The following is an 18,794-nucleotide window of genomic DNA, read 5'->3' as shown; positions in this document are numbered from 1 at the left end:
AAATTGCTTTGCAAATACATGACTTGATGTTAATTTTGGAGCTGATATTTATAACCACAAAGCTTATGCACGATCTGTACCTATCTATACGTCACAGCATAGTCTGATTCATGAGTAACGAATCTTACATACAGCGCAATTACTGCAGACGATTCAAGAATTAATTACTCTTATGAACAGCCTTGAAGTGAATCAATAACATACAGCGCATTTGCAGACCACCCGTTTAATACTCAGTGATTCCAGTACATACTACATTTGAAAAACCCCATTAAAGGCTTAAATAAACTATATGTGATAAAACACGATTGCAATAAAATTTGCATTTGCGACCGTCAAAACTTTTGTTGTAGTGTTAACAAGCAAATAAAATGCAGTTAATGTTCACGAGAATATAATTAATGCAGTAAAACGTACACACATAAAATTTTAAGGATGCAAGTTACACAATTAACGTTACTCACCAGGAAAACGGTTGTGGTGACGTAACTTTGCTGTCCGGTTTTCTCTCAGGGCCTTTTAAACATCACTCCAGAGGGGAAATGGCACTCGTACAGTAGTTATTTAAAGTCTTAATAACAATTTGTATTGCGTTATCTTAATAAATATATCAAATAAATGGTGCTGCGGGTCTTTGGCAGTTGCAGGCCAGACTGTGACAGGCGCGTTCAAACACAAAAGAGCGCCAATCAGTTACCATGGAAACGGCAATGACGTAGTTAACTGCACCTTGTGGTAAATTCTTGTGATATGTACAACAAAAGGTGCTTTGGTAATCCTGTCATCATGAGGTCTGTTTGCATGTGTTGTATTATACCACACAAAAAAAACAATTTAAATACCACAGACTTCATCTTACGGTAAATTCTTGTGGTACTGTACAACAAAAGGTGCTGTGGTAATCCTGTCATAAACAAACATAGTGTGGTAATTTTTTACTGTACCACAGAAATACCACAAGTAATTTTTGTAAGGGTGACCCTATCCTGCTCCCACTCAGATGAACTTCACACAACAAAAGTGGATTTTCAGATCAAACACACAAAGTATGAGACAGATAATGAAAGAATCGCGAGGTTCACACAGAACTTAAGATACAGCACGCAGTTTTTTATGGCACATTCACGAGTCTGTGGTTTGTACTCTGTGTGCTCTTGGGTCTCATGTTGGTTCTTTGGTTTCTCTCTTTTGTTCAAAAATAAAAAACTCGATTTTCATTTTACAATATATAGACACTACTGCCCGGTTTCACAGACAAGGTTTAAGGCTAATCCCAGACTAAAATGAAAGTTTCAGCAGTCTTAACTGATAATAACTCCCCTTTAAACATCTTAAAGTATGTCAGCGCCATTGTTTTGTCGCAAGATGCAGCACACCAGTAATGTTTTTTACTACGGCATTTTTATAAAAGTAGTTTAAATACCCTAATTTCACTAAGGGTTAGTCCGGGATTAAACTAAACCCTGTCTGTGAAACCGGGCCTACATGTTTACACTAGATCTAAAACAAAGCCGCTCTTGATCTGTGATCTGTTACCCTGCGCTAAAAACAAAATGCATCTTTCTTTAAAGGACTTTTAGCGACATCTAGCGGTGAGATTGTGAATTGCAATCAACAGCTCTCTCCACTTGCGGAGGCTGACACAGGACCAAGATGTTGTTGCATTTTCGCTTCTTTCCAGTTTGTCCATTCAGGGCTACTGTAGAAACAACACGGTGAATTCCATGTGAGGTGACGTGCGGCGCGGTGTATGTAGATAGAAACAGCTCATTCTAAGATAATACAAACACACAAGTGTGACTGTGTTAGATTTACAGTCAATAAACACCGACTCTTTTTTTATTGTTCATTATAAAACCTTTTTTAACACGTTTGGATCAGGTGACCGCAGGGGCCGGATGCATAAACTGACAAGACTATTTCTAGTTACATAAAAAGTATATTTCAGACTAAAGTAAGCCTGATTAGTCCTGGTGAATAGCTAGTCAGTGAGACACAGTCTTAGATGAGTGATGGCCCCGGGACGATGTTTGATGCTTCTTCAGAATGACAGCATAAAGACTTTTAAACAGCAGTTTTGATGTTTGCTTAATGAACTACAGTAAGAGAGGTTCGAAGGTACTGTAGTGTGTATTTGTATATGAAATGAATGTCACGGGTCATGGTTTAGTGATGCGAGACATCATTTGAAGGGCTCTCTTGTTTCAGGGTTCCATCGAGGGCCACGTGTGATGTCGCATCTGGGCGTCTGGCGCTCCACTCTTCTCGTAGCTTTTTAAACTCCTGTCATGCATAGAAAGGTCTCGAATGAGTAAAGAGAGTCAAATAAAGTCGACTCGATCTCTGTAAAGATGTCACACCTTTAAGATGCTGTAGTTCGATGTCCTGGCAACATAATTCCTCCAGGCCTCTGCAGCTAACTCTCTCTGCTTATGAGTGAAGCTGATCTGCAACAAAAACCCACTGACATCAATCACAAACTGATCCCCTCAACCAATCACTGCTCAGCAGCGAATGACTGCTACCGCTGTACCTCAGCGTACATCCGTCTCTCCTCCTGCACGTCAGCATGATGCTGCCGGTCCAGAATGCTTCGCTGCAGGGCGCACACGTGCTCAGCCCTGTCTTTAGCGATCTGTCTGATGCTCTTTAGGGCCTCATCATCAGACGAGATGAGCGGCAGCCCTTCATCAGACAGCTCAGATGAGATCTCTGCCCACACGTCAGTCACCTGACAAACATTTCAACTTCATGTCAGGTGTGTGATGGCTACAGAGAAACATCTTTCATGATTTACCTTGAAGTCCAGGAATTGGCTGATGATGCCGAGTGTGATGTAATCTGCTGTGCTCAAACCTGACAGCTGTTGAAATCCTGCAGTTTCAATCATTATTACATCACTGATATCTTGAAAATGATATTCTGTGTCGAGCTACAAGATGAACGTTGTATGGTTTCACAGACAAGTCTCAACTCAACTTTACTTATATAGCGCTTTTTACAATTTTCATTGTTACAAAGCAGCTGTACATAAGACATATGGACTATAAGCAAAACAATTAAAGTTATACCTGTAAAAACAAGAAAAAGGTGAAAACACAGAAGACAGACATACCCACATACAAAACACTCCACACACACAATATGCACACGTACTAACACAGACACACGCACACACACACACACGCACGCACACACACACGCACGCGCACGCGCACGCGCACGCACGCACGCACGCACGCACGCACGCACGCACACAGGCACACACGCACACAGGCACACAGGCACACAGGCACACAGGCACACAGGCAGGCACACTCAGTGAGAGCACACATTTAAGATAAAGGAGAGAGAAGCACAGGTCAAATATAACAGACTATAAATTCCTATATGCAATATTAATTAAGTAAAACTTTAAAATTCTAAAAGTCTCAGACTAAAAAGAATGTTTGAGCGGTCTTAACTGATAATATATCAGTGTTATTGTTTTGTCTCAAGATGCACACCAGTAGGGCATTTTTATAGAAGCAACTTAAATATCCTGACCCTAACTAATGTGTAGTCCTAGCTTAAGCAAAGCCTTGTCTGTGAAACCGACCCATAAAGACTTTTAGAATTTGTTTAGGCTTTACCCAGTTTGCAGAACAGGCAGTAGATGTTTGCACACAGGTTTTCTGACACATCTCTGACTGAAGCGCTGAGATCATGTGATGATGTTTCATCTTCAGGCTGCTCCACATCTATGAGTGACAGGGTTAGCGTTAGATTGAAGTTCTAGTGTTTTGGAAAAAATTACTGTGATCAGTACCTGTGATAATTCCCCGCTGGTCTCGTGTGATGCCCATCAGATTTTCCTCTTTCCTCCAGATCTGCAGGAGGAGTTGTGGGGCGGTGACGTCTTTCTCTCCTCTCCAGCTCAGCACGTGAGAAAGCGCCTGCGGGTTTTCACACAACTCCAGAAGAGTCCCGATGAGCGTGCTCAACATATGTCTGGGGCTCGCCTTCACAAAACAACATTCTCTCTTAATTTATTTTTTGTCCATTCCAAAAAGAGCATTTAATGAAACTAAACAGCAGAAAAGGCAGGTCAGAGAAATTCTCGATCCCCATCACCTGCAGCAGACGCAGGAGCAGATGAACACCTCGCCTCTCCAAAAACACGTCCTCCGTATTAAAACAGCCGATGACACACGACCTGTGGACGCACACCACATCCATCACTCCATTTGAATAAAATACCACTATCAAACACTTTAAAGTAATGAAATCTGTGTGTGTGTGTGTGTGTGTGTGTGTGCGTCTCACCAAACACAGTCCACGGTGGACAGGAGCAGTTTATTATGACCCAACCCACTGAAGATCAGCTGAGCGTCCACATTTAAATACTGAAGCAGAATGTCCACACCATCACTGCCAAACAGCTCCTGAACACACCCACACACACGTCTGGTTTGTTATCTCCGTGGGGACAGTCCATAGGCGTGATGATTTTTATCCCCTACCCCAACCCTAAAGATCATTGGAAACGTTTTGCATTTTTAGATTTTCAAAAAATATTGTTCTGTACGATTTATAAGCTTTTGTGCCCATGACGACCTCAATTTTGGTCCCCACAGTGACACGAGTCCCCATGTGTTGGTGTGCATTCAGGTTTAGGTCCCCACCAGGATATACAAACATGAACACACAAACACACTACAGAAGGAGCAGGCAGGGTTAACTCAAACACAGAGAGCCTGCTACAGTATATGTGGATTGTGTCACCTTCCTGTGCAGATCCCCCTCACAGAGCACTGACAGAATGACCTGAATGTCCATCTGTATCTCAAGAGAGATGTCGTCTTCTGTCTCCCGTGTCTCGAAGAACCAGCGCAGCACCCCTAAACACACACACAATATCAAATCAATAATGACACACCACAGTACGGTTAGGGTCAGGATGATGAGCTTTCTTACCCAAAAGCTGTCCTAAAGCTCCCTGATCACAGAGGTCCTGAATCAGCAGCTCATTGCCAACACACACCACAGATCTGAGCACACGAATGCAGTATCTCATCTGCGCCTTCTTCCCGCCACGTCCACCGGTGCCGTGGAAACTGTGACCCTGCCCGCTGAACGAGTCTGAATGAAGAAAAACAATAACTGATGGCCTGTGTCACATGAAGCGGACGTGCACTCAGTAGACAACATCACGTACCTGCGTGTAGACACCAGTCCAGCAGCAGCAGCAGGCAGGTGTTGGCCTGACACGTGATGTAATCATCCAGCATCAGAGGAGCTAACGTGCTCAGCGTGGCCAAAGCCTGAAGCTGCAGCTCCTCTTGCTGGCCGGAGGTCCAACTGCATCTGCCGCCATGAGCGTCACGTGATCTCGGCTTTATCAAGAGCATCAGGGCCAGCATCACACGACCCTGTCTAAACAACTGTTCAGCAGAAAAACACCAAACAGCCAAAGGGTTCGTGTCCAAATAATGACTCGGAAAACAACATTCTGAAATTCACTGGTGCAAGGAGAGCTTTCACAAAAATCAACAGTCATTTCTAACAGAGTCACCTGCAGAGCAGACAGATCTTTAGACAGAACCACAATCACGTTCAGCAAGAGTTTCTTCATCTCAAAGTCCTCGTGGTTGAAGGATAGCCGGAGGTTCCGCACCAGAGGATTGTGACTCTTCACTGTGAAACACAAAATATTCTTACACAAAGGTGTGATACCTCACTGTTTTGCACTTGTCACTTTACTGCTCTGAAAACTAAAGTGAAACTCACACTCTGGAAATGTAGCAAGCAGTGTGAGATGCTTGACAAACCCGCTTTCCTAAAACACACACACAGTCAGAGCTGATCAACACAGTACACACACGCACGCACACGCACGCACACACGCACGCACGCACGCGCACACAGAGCTGATGAACGGAATACGCACGCACGCACGCACGCACGCAAGCACACTCAGAGCTGATGAACAGAGTACACACACACATACGCGCACACAGAGCTGATGAACGGAGTAGAGTACACACGCACGCACGCACACACACACACTGATGAACAGAGTACACACACACACACGCGCGCACACAGAGCTGATGAACGGAGTACACACACACACTCAGAGCTGATGAACAGAGTACACGTGCGCACACAGAGCTGATGAACGGAGTACACACACACACACACACACACACACACACACACACAGAGCTGATGAACAGAGTACACACACACACACGCGCGCGCACACACACACGCGCACGCACACGCACACACACGCACACACACGCACACACACGCACACACACGCACACACACGCACACACACGCACACACAGAGCTGATGAACAGAGTACACACACACACACGCGCACACACAGAGCTGATGAACAGAGTACACACACACACACATATGCTGATGAAGAAGAGTACACACAAAATTTGTGTAGAGGATGAAGAGACTCACAGTGAACGGAGCGTGCGGATTGGCTGCGATCAGTGATGTAAGCACCAGGAGGTCATTCCTCAGCTGTTGATCATAATGACGAAAGCCATTCAAGAGCTGATGTAGAAAAGCCTGTTTCAGAGATCTGCCACACACGACACGACAGAAATCATCAACAGCGCTCATGTCTTCATGTGCACATCACAATCACTGCAGCTGAATCTTCCCAGAACAGTAAGACTCACATTTCACTCCCAAGAACGCAAAAGAAACAAATGAAAAATTATATTGTTCTCTGAAAGGGATACTTCACCCAAAAATGAACCTTTTCATCATTTACTCACCCTCAGGGTTGGTTCAAGTTATGGAGCACACATTTTTCCTACTATGGTAGTCAATGATGTTCCAGAACTGAAAATGACAAACATTCTTCCAAATATCTTTCTGTGTTGATCAGAACAAATGTATACAGGTATGATAACAGAATTGTCATTTTTGGGTGAACTATCCCTTTAAGTGATTAGAAAATGGCATAAGCCCTGTTGTAAGCAGCAACCCTTCTTCTTCTTTTCCTTTCGGCTGTTCCCTTCAGGGGTCGCCACAGCGAATCATCTGCCTCCATCTAGCCCTATCCCCTGCATCCTCTTCTCTCAGACCGACTACCTTCATGTCCTCCTTCACTACATCCATAAACCTCCTCTTTGGTCTTCCTCTTGGCCTCCTGCCTGGCAGCTCTAACCTCAGCATCCTTTTACCGATATATTCACTCTCCCTCCTCTGAACATGTCCAAACCTTCTCAACCTGGCCTCTCTAACTTTGTCTCCAAAACATCTCACATGTGCTGTCCCTCTGATGTACTCATTCCTGATCCTATCCATCCTCGTCACTCCCAAAGAGAACCTCAACATCTTCAGCTCTGCTACCTCTAACTCTTCCTCCTGTCTTTTCCTCAGTGCAACTGTCTCCAAACCATACAACATCGCTGGTCTCACTACTGCCCTGTACACCTTTCCTTTCATTCTTGCTGGTACTCTTTTATCACACAACAGACCTGACACTTTTCTCCACCCATTCCAACCTGCCTGCACACGCTTCTTCACCTCTTTTCCACACTCCCCATTACTCTGGACTGTTGACCCTAAGTACTTAAAATCCTGCACCTTCTTTACCTCTTCTCCCTGTAACCTCACTGTTCCACTTGGATCCCTCTCATACACATACATGTATTCTGTCTTGCTGCGACTAACCTTCATTCCTCTTCTCTCCAGAGCAAACCTCCACCTCTCTAGACTTTCCTCCACCTGCTCCCTGCTCTCACTACAGATCACAATATCATCCGCAAACATCATAGTCCATGGAGATTCCTGTCTGACCTCATCTGTCAGCCTGTCCATCACCACCGCAAACAAGAAGGGGCTCAGAGCCGATCCTTGATGCAGTCCCACCTTCACCGTGAACTCCTCTGTCACACCTACCGCACACCTTACCACTGTCCTACTGCTCTCATACATATCCTGCACCACTCTAACATACTTCTCTGCCACTCCAGACCTCCTCATACAATACCACAGCTCCTCTCTTGGCACCCTGTCATACGCTTTCTCTAAATCTACAAAGACACAATGCAGCTCTTTCTGACCCTCTCTGTACTTCTCCATCAACCTTCTCAAAGCAAATATCGCATCTGTAGTGCTCTTTCTTGGCATGAAACCATACTGCTGCTCACAAATGCTCACTTCTCCCCTTAGCCTTGCTTCCACTACTCTTTCCCACAACTTCATTGTATGGCTCATCAGCTTAATACCTCTATAGTTTCCACAACTCTGCACATCTCCCTTGTTCTTAAAAATCGGCACCAAAACATTTCTCCTCCATTCCTCAGGCATCCTCTCACTCTCTAAGACCTCGTTGAACAACCTAGTTAAAAACTCTACTGCCATCTCTCCTAGACACTTCCATACCTCCACTGGTATGTCATCCGGACCAACCGCCTTTCCTCTCTTCATCCTCTTCAAAGCTCTCCTAACTTCACCCTTGCTAATCCTTTCTACTTCCTGCTCAACAATATTTGCCTCTACTACTCTTCTCTCCCTGCCATTTTCCTCATTCATCAGTTCCTCAAAGTACTCCTTCCATCTTTCCCTCACCCTCCTGTCACCTGTTAACACATTTCCATCTCTATCTTTAATCACTCTAACCTGCTGCACATCCTTTCCATCTCTATCCCTCTGCCTCGCCAACCGATACAAATCCCTCTCACCTTCCTTACTATCTAACCTTGCATACATATCCTCATAAGCTTTCTGTTTGGCCTTTGCAACCTCTATCTTAACCTCACGCTGCATCTCCCTATATTCCTGTCTACTTTCCTCCGTCCTCTCACTGTCCCACTTCTTCCTAGCTAACCTCTTCCTCTGGATACTCTCCTGAACTTCCTCATTCCACCACCAAGTCTCCTTGTCTTCTTTTCTCCTTCCAGATGATACACCTAGCACCTTCCTACCTGTCTCCCTGATCACTTTGGCTGTAGTAGTCCAGTCATCTGGAAGCACCTCCTGACCACCTAAAGCCTGTCTCAACTCTTCCCTGAAAACAACACGGCACTCTTCCTTTTCCAACTTCCACCACTTTGTCTTCTGCTCTGCCTTTGCTCTCTTCATCTTCCTCACCACCAGAGTCATCTTACACACCACCATCCTATGCTGTCTAGCTACACTCTCTCCTACCACTACTTTGCAATCGCTAATCTCCATCAGATTACAGCGTCTACATAAAATATAGTCCACCTGTGTGCTCCTGCCACCACTCTTATATGTCACCCTGTGTTCCTGCCTCTTCTGAAAGTACGTGTTCACCACAGCCATCTCCATACTTTTAGCAAAGTCTACCAACCTCTGTCCTTCTGGGTTCCTTTCCTGAAGACCAAACCTGCCCATCACTTCCTCATCCCCACTATTCCCTTCACCAACATGTCCATTAAAGTCTGCGCCTATCACCACTCTCTCACCTCTGGGAACACTATGCATCACTTCCTCAAACTCGCTCCAGAATCTGTCTTTCTCCTCTTGCTCACAACCTACTTGTGGAGCATAAGCACTGACAACATTCAACATCACACCTTCAATTTCCAGCTTCAGACTCATCAACCTATCTGACACTCTCTTTACCTCCAGAACATTCTTCACACACTCTCCTTCAGGATCACTCCTACTCCATTTCTCTTCCTGTCCGCACCATGATAAAACAGTTTAAACCCTGCTCCAATGCTTCTAGCCTTGCTCCCTTTCCACCTGGTCTCCTGGACACACAGAATGTCGACTTTCCTCCTCTGCATCATATCTACCAGCTCTCTGCCTTTACCTGTCAACGTACCAACATTCAAAGTCCCTACTTTCAGTCTGAAACTCCTGCCTTTCCTCTTCTCTCTCTGACTACGGACACGCCTTCCTCCTCTCCTTTGACCAACAGTAGCCCAATTTCCACCAGTGCCCTGTAGGTCAACGGCACCGATGGCGGTCGTTGTTAACCCGGGCCCCGACCGATCCGGTATGGAAGTCATGTTAGTGATTCGCATATTTGATTTGGCAAAAGTTTTATGTCGGATGCCCTTCCTGACACAACCCTCTCTATTTATCCGGGCTTGGGACCGGCACAAAAAGTACACTGGCTTGTGACCTCCTGTGGCTAGATTGTAAGCAGCAACCCTTATCTTATGAGAATGAAAAACAACAGTCTCACTGTATTGATTAGTTGTGCAATGCAATCATACGGATGACCATCGATGAACATCTCTTTCTGTTCATATTCCTACATTACTTAAAGAACATTCTTTGATCTACTCTTCATATCTTTGATATTGACCGAGAGCATATGGCCAAATCAAAGATTGAAGTCCTCTAACAATGACTGAGAAATCAATGACTTGAATTTTTCACAGGCTGGGTCACACTTATTTACCCTAACCCAACATTCATTTATACTACATTCCAACCATTTGAACCTTAGCCAATCACAGCCTTCCTTTCTGATTGCGTTGTTAACGTTCAGTAAATATAAATATATGAGTTCCTCCTCACTCTATGCAGTCCGTGTTACTGAGCTGAGTGGTGACCTCCTCTTTAGATCCATTCTCCAGAAGATTCCACAAGACCTCTGAGGAGCGGAACAGAACCTGCCCCGACGGGTCGCGTTCACTCATATGGTAACAGATCTTCTGAGCGGCCTGAGCTTTCAGCATGAAATTACAGTTCACTTCTGCAAATAGAATAACACCACACGCTCAACCCAAATATTCTGAAACCTGGCCGGGCTTGGGACACGAGGATGAAGATCTCATCTCTAATGACACAGGAAGTGATGTCACCTGATGTGCGGGACATGATCTGCAGCGTCTGAAGAAGACACAGTTTGACCGGCAGCTGGTTTTCCATGAGGGGCAGTGACATCACAAGGGTTTCAGCCAGACCACTGCGTTCCACCATCAGCCCTCTGTAGTCAGCACGTGTGGGGCAAGCACCTGACACACACACACACACACACACACACACACACACACACACACACACACACACACACACACACACACACACACACACACACACGACATAATAAACCTTCAATGCTGCTGAATGTCCACACATGGCAAGCCTTAAGTAACCCACCATCAAAACCAGGTCTGGGTTTATCACAGGTGTATAAAGCCATCACAGAAGAACAGATCTGATGTCTGATCTCTGCGACAGGAACTTTCATCAGATAACCTGTTATCAGACACATAAACAACATCACTTTAGAATTAGATGGATAACCTATATAATATTAATTATCATGTCAACCGCTTTGATGGCCAAACTTATCCTTCATTTGCTTTTGTGCAAAATATAATTTAGGGGTGAAAGAAGAAGACCAACAGAGCATCTCCTATGAAAAGTTAGTTTAGATTACTAAAGTATATGTATAGTTAGATTAGGTAGATCAGGTCACGTGAGTCATGCTTGCATCAGCCGATCACATCAGGTGCAGCTAATCAACGTCACACAACACACACTAGACTGCGGCCCGTTTAAGATGAATTTCTCTGCTCCTTATCAGCTGCTTAATCCTGCCGCCATCTCCTGCTTAATCCTGCCGCCATCTCCACCAGATCTGCCTGCATCTGTCGGATCATTTTAATTGAATCCTGTTACGCATCATGAACTCTTCTGGTTCGGGGACATGCAAGGCTGCATGGAGGGTTTGTCCAGAACGGTTTCATTCCGCCAACCTTAAATGTTGCTATCCTTTATATATGTGACCTTGGAGCACAAAACCAGTCTTAAGTAGCATGGGAATATTTTTAGTAATAAACAAAAATACATTGTATGGGTCAAAATTATCGATTGGTTTATGCTAAAAATCGTTAGGATATTAAGTAAAGATCATGTTCCATAAGATATTTAGTAAATGTTTTACCGTACATATCAGAACTTTGTTTTTGTGAGTGGATGCAGCAACATCGCTAAAACAATGGCCAGAAACACGTCTAGAAACATCGCTCGCTGCCATCCGCTCTTTGGGAATTACCAACTCAAGCTGGATATCCATGTAAAGTTTAGAATTTCATCTACTCTCCACTCTTCTCAGCATCGGCCTGCCACGGCGCCTCTGGTTAACAACTTTAAAGGCCATTATCTACTTATTTAGATTTTTTGCACCCTCACATTCCTCAGAATTTTAAACGGTTGTATTTCGGCCAAATATCGTCCTATCCTAACAAACCATACATCTCGGGATGCTCATTTCGGTTAATTTCCCTAACCGAGAACCGACACTCGTTATCCGAACATTAACCTATAAGATTCTAATAATAAACTGGAATTTAAAAAACGTCACACGTCACTCAAAATGCAAACTTATTAGCGAATATACATAGCCCCTCCTCTTCTGGGTTTGCGAGCTCTACGGTAAGTCGGAGGCTCGGAGCATCCGGTACAATTTCCAAGAGCGCTGTTCACTTAAGTTAACTGGGAGTCTGGCACGCGATGAAACCATCTGACCGTAGTGTCACCTCAAATCCATATCCAGCTTAACTTTGTGGAAAACAAAAATGGAAAGAAATGAAAGAAAAACCAGCTGAAAAGAAAAAAATATAACAATGCGGTATGTTCCAGGAAGCAATGTGTAAATGATGACAGAATTAGAAGTAAAACGAGTCGTTGCTGTTAGTCTACAGGTTAGTTCGGTTTGCTCTCAGTCGCATGATGCGTCTTTAGCTGGTCCGAGTCCCGCTCGGACCATTTGCAGATTTTTACATCGTTGGTCTCATGTTTATCTGTGTCACAGGGATTTTTTTATATTTCAGCATTTAATGCGTGGTTAATATATAAAGAAAGTCAGGAATAAGAGATCTTTTTCCACAACAAACTTACAGTATATTCTAAGTTTCTTAAGCGCTCCCGACAGCCTGGCCAACAGCCTTTCAATAATCACCTTAACGCACATCACCTGCCCACTTAAATTTCATTAGCACGCGACCACTCTACGGGACATGTTGCCATTTACCTCCGTAAAGAGACTGACGCTATACCGTGTGTGGAACTGACTTTCAGCCGAGCATTTAGATATAATTCATTTTACTCGACAAAGCTTATGAAACAATATTAAAGTAAAGGGGGCAGTTGTGGCCTAATGGTTAGAGAGTCGGACTCGTGACCAGAAGGTTGCCGGTTCTATTCCCAGGGCCGGCAGGTAACAACTGAGGTGCCCTTGAGCAAGGCACCTTACCCCTACTTGCTCCCCGGGCGCTGCAGTGATAGCTGCCCACTGCTCCGGTGGTACCTGTGTTCACCACTTGCTGTGCGTGTGTTCTACTATGGGTTAAATGCAGAGGTCACATTTCGTTTGCCTTGTACTTGTACATATGCAATGACAAAAAAGTTAAATCTAAGCAAAAATTATTTTATTCTGTATCCTTTTACAAGCACACAGCATTTTCGATTAAGAAACTTAGAATATAATGTACATGTGTTGTGGATATAGCTTGTTATAAGTAATATAAGGAGTAATATATTAATGTAAATGTCACACTATCCAGGGCTTTTTGTGTTGCATTCGTTTTGCACAGTTAGTGTGGTTGCATAAATCGGCTTAATTTGTTTTCTTTTAGACTTCACTGTGTTCCATTGACCTTTGTATTGAGGATCTATATAAGTTTTCAATGCAGGCTAAACAATTAGCTTTTATTTATTTTCATTTGACAATGTAGGCTATATTTATCTAAGATGGCTAGGTGTCTTTTTTCATTTTATTTTTGCATAAAGGAAACACTTTGTTGTAATTGCACCTGTTGTTCTGCATTAAATAAATAAAACAATATATATTTCCATTTAAAACTTATGTCTTATTCATTTAAAAACATTATATAATAATAACCCCAAAATAGCGCCTTGCGCTCAGGGAATGAACGGCGCCTGGTAGCTCACAAAAGGGTATTAAATCATAAATTTTCCGCTCATTATTCTTTACTGCTGCTTGCTCCATGCTGGTGGAACGATCTTCCAGATACAGTCCGGTCAACCACGTCTCTCTCTTCATTCAAGAAACAACTTAAAACATATATTTTTCGTAAATGGCTGGTAAATGTTGACAATACAAAAAATATTAGATAATACACAACAGATAATGCTTGTATTAGATAATACACAAATCTTGTGTATTATCTAATACAAGCACGTTTTGGATGTTCAGTCAGAGTAAGATCATTTTTGTGACTTACAATCTTTGAATAACTCTCAACACCGCACTTTATTTTCTCTTTTACTTTATGTAAGTCCTTTAACCCAATAGTCAAACTCTTTTTGCTTTTTATTGTGGACATATTTTGCAGTAATATGATGAATGCAATTTATTTGGCTAACAATAGCCCAAATATGTGCATTAAAATGCATGATAGGCTTTTTAATTATGTTTTTGAAACATATACCACCAGCCCTGAATCCCGCACATTCCATGAGCTGAATAATATAAAGAATGCATAACATTTTTTATTTCAAATGGAAATGTGGCTGTTTATTTTTAGTAATAGAAGCCTCTTTGCAGTGCCACACACGATATAGCGTCAGTCTCTTTACGGAGGTAAATGGCAATATGTCCCGTAGGTAATGTGAGTTAATCTAAAATGCTGTGTGCTTGTAAAAGGATACATAATAAAATATTTTTTTTACTTTATTAACGGAAGAAAACGTTAATAAAGCAGACTTCACATAATAGTAGTTCTCCACAGAGAACACGCATAAACACTCAAGTCAGCATGGTCGTCATTTTTATATTGTTTCATAAGCTTTGTCAAGTAAAATGAATTATATCTAAATGCTCGGCTGAAAGTCCATCCCAAAATACAAAAATGTTTTTAACAAATGTGATCGCTTAGCAACCTCTAAAAGAAGGCAGTATTTATGGTATAGGCTATACCCGAAGCAGCGGGCCTCTGAGGAGCGCGTTTCTCAGCAGCCGGCCTCATCAGACTGAGAAACAAACTTTCATTTCGATATGATTTATTTTACTCGACAAAGCACGTGTTTTTTTCAATAAAGAAACTCAGCTCGATGTCGTTTTACAATTTAGCTTAAGATGGCTGTACGTAGGCTATCCTTTTATCATGAAGGGAAAACCGTTTCGTTCTAATTGCACCTTTGCTGCTTGTTGTTCTGTATTTACCAATAAATAAGTTATAAAAACAGGGCTATATTTTCCTTTAAAATGCCGTTTTTGTCACCTAAAAAATCTATATAATAATAACGCAACAATAGCTTTTTTTGTCAGCATTTACCTTATTGTATCTGTATGTGAACATTCTCCATCATTTTTAGATTTTTGATCGTCAAAAGCTTTTAGCGTTTTATACTGAATGCATGCAGCATGTACAGTCTATATGTAAATAGAAAAACAAATGCGTTCGTATGGGAAATCGTTTTTAAAAGCCACTGTACAGTAAGCAGACTTAGCCCGCAGCTGCATGCATTAAGGCCTTATACCGGTTGGCTTGTTAATAAGCCTTTCTTGTCATTTAATCAGTTGTCAGCAACAGGGTAGTGTTCCGACATTTTAAAACATGACCCAATAAACCAATTCAAAAGGAACGAAGATGGTCGGACCGCGGAGTCGAACTCCTGTCGCTAAAAGCGATACTTTGCTGCTGCCGCGCACGCGATCCACTGCGCTACCGAAGCTGACACCTTCGTGAGAGAAGTCAATGCATTTTACAAACATGAACGTACACAGAGTCATGACCGTGCACACTATAGAAAATATGCCGTTTGTGCACATATGATAAACGGAAAGATGGAAAAACGTGACCAATGGGATAAAATCACATAATGAAAGTCTAAACATTATTCGCAATAAAGTTACAAACAGGAAACGTTATTCAGATCGACATTCTACTACACAGGTCTTTCGGTTCATTGGAGGGGATGGACTATGTTGAAAAGGCGGGGCTGATTTGAATATTATAGAAAACGCCGCTTTTTATGGCGTCATTGTTACACGGAAACGCCATCGTTTACGGCGTACTATGGAAGTCCAAACGGCGAAATGAACGGCGTTTCCAATTGCACTTAAAACGCCGTTATTAACGGCGTTTCGACGGCAAAAATGCCATAATTTACGGTGCATGCGCTACAAAACGCCGTACTTTACGGCGTCTGCGAGTCTTAAGCGCCGTAAAACCAGGCGTCTTTTGAACACCAGGCGTCTAGTTGATGGCGAAATGTGACCCATTTGGCGTTCCATATTCAAGCGCCTTAGAACGCCGTTAAATACTGCGTTATGGACTTGTGCGTTTTTTACGGCGTTTGGAATTGCGACGCCGAATTTTGTGGCGCAAATACGGTTTAAAACGCCGTCAAAAACGGCGTTCGGATATAAACGCCTTTAATCTATGGCGTAATTCTGACACCATCGGCTTGCCATAATTTACACCTAGTCGCACGCGTCTGCACGCTCCGTGAGTTAATGCTTAGCATGTTTTTCTTTCACCATACAGAAAACTAAAAACATGCACGATTTAATAGTCATTTAAAAACGTATTATTAATATTATTAAACTTAAAATAAACATAGCCTACCTTTTAAATCGTTTAACTGATAGTATTAACTGGTCAAAATTTTAACGATCAGTTAACGGTTAAACGGTCAATATGAGCATCCCTACATACATCAATGGGAAGCTTATTTATTCAGCTTTCAATGATGTAAAAATCCCCTTTTAAATTGACCCTAAAGACTGGTTTTGTCATCCAGGTTCACATACGACAGTGGTCCTGACAGAAGTGTACATTTATATCTGTCATATGTCTTTTATGTCTCTGTGTAACACCGTGGTCTTGTGAGACTCAACACTTTGTTCCTCTGTATGTAGTGAAATACCATTAAAGCTCACCCATTTGAGACAGACAGTCCATCACTACAGAGGCGTAGTTCATCTCATCAGATGTCTTCTCCTTTAGGAAGGGCCGCCTTAAAGTCAAAGCACAGACATAAATTCACTCGTGACTAGACATGTGCCCGGTTAACCGCGGTTACCACTAAATCCTGCTGAAACCGAGCTGGCTGCGATAATGCAAGGTATCGATTATTTTATTGATGCGTAGCTTGTCCGTGAAGCACGTCTCTGGGATCAGTAGGAAATGCTGCTCGATCTAAAATCAGTGCGAGTTTGTGTCTCTTATAACGTGCATTTAAAAAAGCAACACCCGTCAAACATGATCATTATAAATATACTTTATTATCATGAAAATACCTGAGGAGGCTTGAGGATCGGTGATAAAAACATGTCCTTAGGCATTTCCTAGAACTACGTGTGTTATGGTCTTCTTCTGCAGTGCGTATTTGGAGTTTCTGCACGAGAGCGCCCTCTGGCTTTCGGATGCAGCAGCATTTTACCGTACCGTACTTACGCACTCACAAATTGTGCATAAATCACGTGATAGATATTTTCGGTTAACCGGGCATATGTCGTGACACAGCAGACACAAGTCCATTGGCTGAGTATTCAATTCAGTTCAATTCAATTTTATTTATATAGCGCTTTTCACAATGTGCATTGTTCCAAAGCAGCTTTACAGGAGAAAATAAGAAAAACTGAAAAACACAAAAAAGGTAAAAAAACAGCACAGTGCATGGTGTTTATAGAACAAGATTATTCTAGTAAATAATATCTAATAAATGCAGTTCCCGGTGGTTTATTTAGCATATTTTGCATTAAGTGAATGCTTGGCTGAAAAGATGTGTCTTTAATCTAGATTTAAATTGGGAGAGTGTGTCTGACCCTCGAATAGTATCGGGAAGGTTATTCCAGAGTTTCTTACCCGCAGATGTGCAGTAAATCACAGAGGACTCGGGCATAATCCAGATCATCCGTCGCTCTTTCAGCACAAATGTTTACGATCTTAAATATGTCTGCAAGATCCCTTAAAAGCTTGCCATGGGCATTTTAAAGAAAAGCCTGTATTATGTGACGATCTCTCTCACGCACGCTCACAGACACACATTATCATCAAGTTCTATTACATGAAGGAAAACGCTGATTGTGATTGAGTTAATTGGGATCAAGGGAGTTGCAGAGCTGCACAAGTGATTATCAACACTACACAACACCACACAACCTCACACTGAAAGCTATTGACCTGCAGCAACATGTTTTAGGATACAAATCCTCGCTGGCGCGTCTTCACCACTTTCTTCAGCATGAACATGTGTCTCTCTTTCAATGACGACTGCAAAGATATTTGTGGATTTATTCTAATGTCTTTTACACAAGAGCATTTGATCATTCAGTCAGAAGCTGTCAGCTGTAATGTCTTACTGAAAGAGGATCTTCCAGCAGGCGAATGACTCGAGACAGCTCGTGGTTAAATCTTACAGTCTGGAAAACACTGAAATCAAATGAATGCGACACAAGGAGGAAAACGACGTGAAATGTGTCGCGTTACACTCACCTCATACTGATTTGCTGACCTTCTCTCAGTAAAGATCTGTTTAGAAACGAACCCGTTGAGCTGTGTCACACCGGACAACATTTTTGGTCTGTCATAAACGACTGAAACTCATGAACTCCTCGTAACGCTTCTTCCTCGGCTCTGCGTGTGAGGGATGGCGACCAGAACACGCTTCTGTTGCTATAGTAACGTGCGCAGTTTACGGAACAACGCTCGAGACAAAAATGCTCCGTTTAGTTCAGGGCATAATGCTGCTTCTATATGTGAACTTCTCTGTAGTTCTTAGTGAACTTAAGAATAATAGCGAACGTTTCATTCTGACGTCTCATGACGCGGTGTGTTTTCTAGAGTCTAGGACTTTTATTTTGACGTCGTGT

At 42.7% G+C, this 18,794-nt stretch overlaps 1 protein-coding gene across 3 annotated transcripts; it reads right to left on the bottom strand.

Annotated features, from left to right (window-relative positions):
* Window positions 1-1,514: 1,514 nt before the first annotated feature.
* LOC130566517 (cilia- and flagella-associated protein 69-like) lies at window positions 1,515-18,743 on the bottom strand. 3 transcript variants are annotated; one of them, XM_057353971.1, is made up of 22 exons: window positions 18,418-18,743; window positions 18,285-18,344; window positions 18,130-18,195; window positions 17,788-17,897; window positions 16,860-16,936; window positions 11,105-11,203; window positions 10,807-10,959; window positions 10,520-10,697; window positions 6,464-6,587; window positions 5,770-5,818; window positions 5,555-5,676; window positions 5,198-5,423; window positions 4,957-5,121; window positions 4,765-4,880; window positions 4,306-4,424; window positions 4,114-4,195; window positions 3,809-4,001; window positions 3,633-3,740; window positions 2,798-2,874; window positions 2,534-2,731; window positions 2,361-2,447; window positions 1,516-2,283 (listed from the first exon to the last, which is right to left on the bottom strand). In XM_057353971.1, the coding sequence occupies exons 1-22, from the start codon at window positions 18,496-18,498 to the stop codon at window positions 2,167-2,169; spliced, it is 2,607 nt and encodes an 868-aa protein (XP_057209954.1). In that variant the 5' UTR covers window positions 18,499-18,743; the 3' UTR covers window positions 1,516-2,166. The 3 variants fall into 3 exon arrangements, with proteins under 3 accessions (XP_057209956.1, XP_057209954.1, XP_057209955.1); XM_057353972.1 differs by having other exon boundaries at window positions 18,285-18,354; window positions 18,418-18,680; XM_057353973.1 differs by lacking the exon at window positions 11,105-11,203 and having other exon boundaries at window positions 1,515-2,283.
* Window positions 18,744-18,794: the final 51 nt, after the last annotated feature.

This window comes from Triplophysa rosa, linkage group LG16 (genome assembly GCF_024868665.1).
Source record: "Triplophysa rosa linkage group LG16, Trosa_1v2, whole genome shotgun sequence".
Lineage (NCBI taxonomy): Eukaryota > Metazoa > Chordata > Actinopteri > Cypriniformes > Nemacheilidae > Triplophysa > Triplophysa rosa.
The sequence above is the reverse complement of the archived record's forward strand: the minus strand, read 5'-3'. Positions and strand labels throughout refer to the sequence as shown.

Bases quoted from the DNA above. Each gene is read 5' to 3' on its own strand.
- LOC130566517 (XM_057353971.1), bottom strand. From the start codon at position 18,498: ATGTTGTCCGGTGTGACACAGCTCAACGGGTTCGTTTCTAAACAGATC. The intron at 5,122-5,197 runs GTACGTGATGTT...TTCTTCATTCAG, and splicing joins GGACTGGTGTCTACACGCAG to ACTCGTTCAGCGGGCAGGGT. The intron at 2,732-2,797 runs GTAAATCATGAA...AATGTTTGTCAG, and splicing joins GCCAATTCCTGGACTTCAAG to GTGACTGACGTGTGGGCAGA.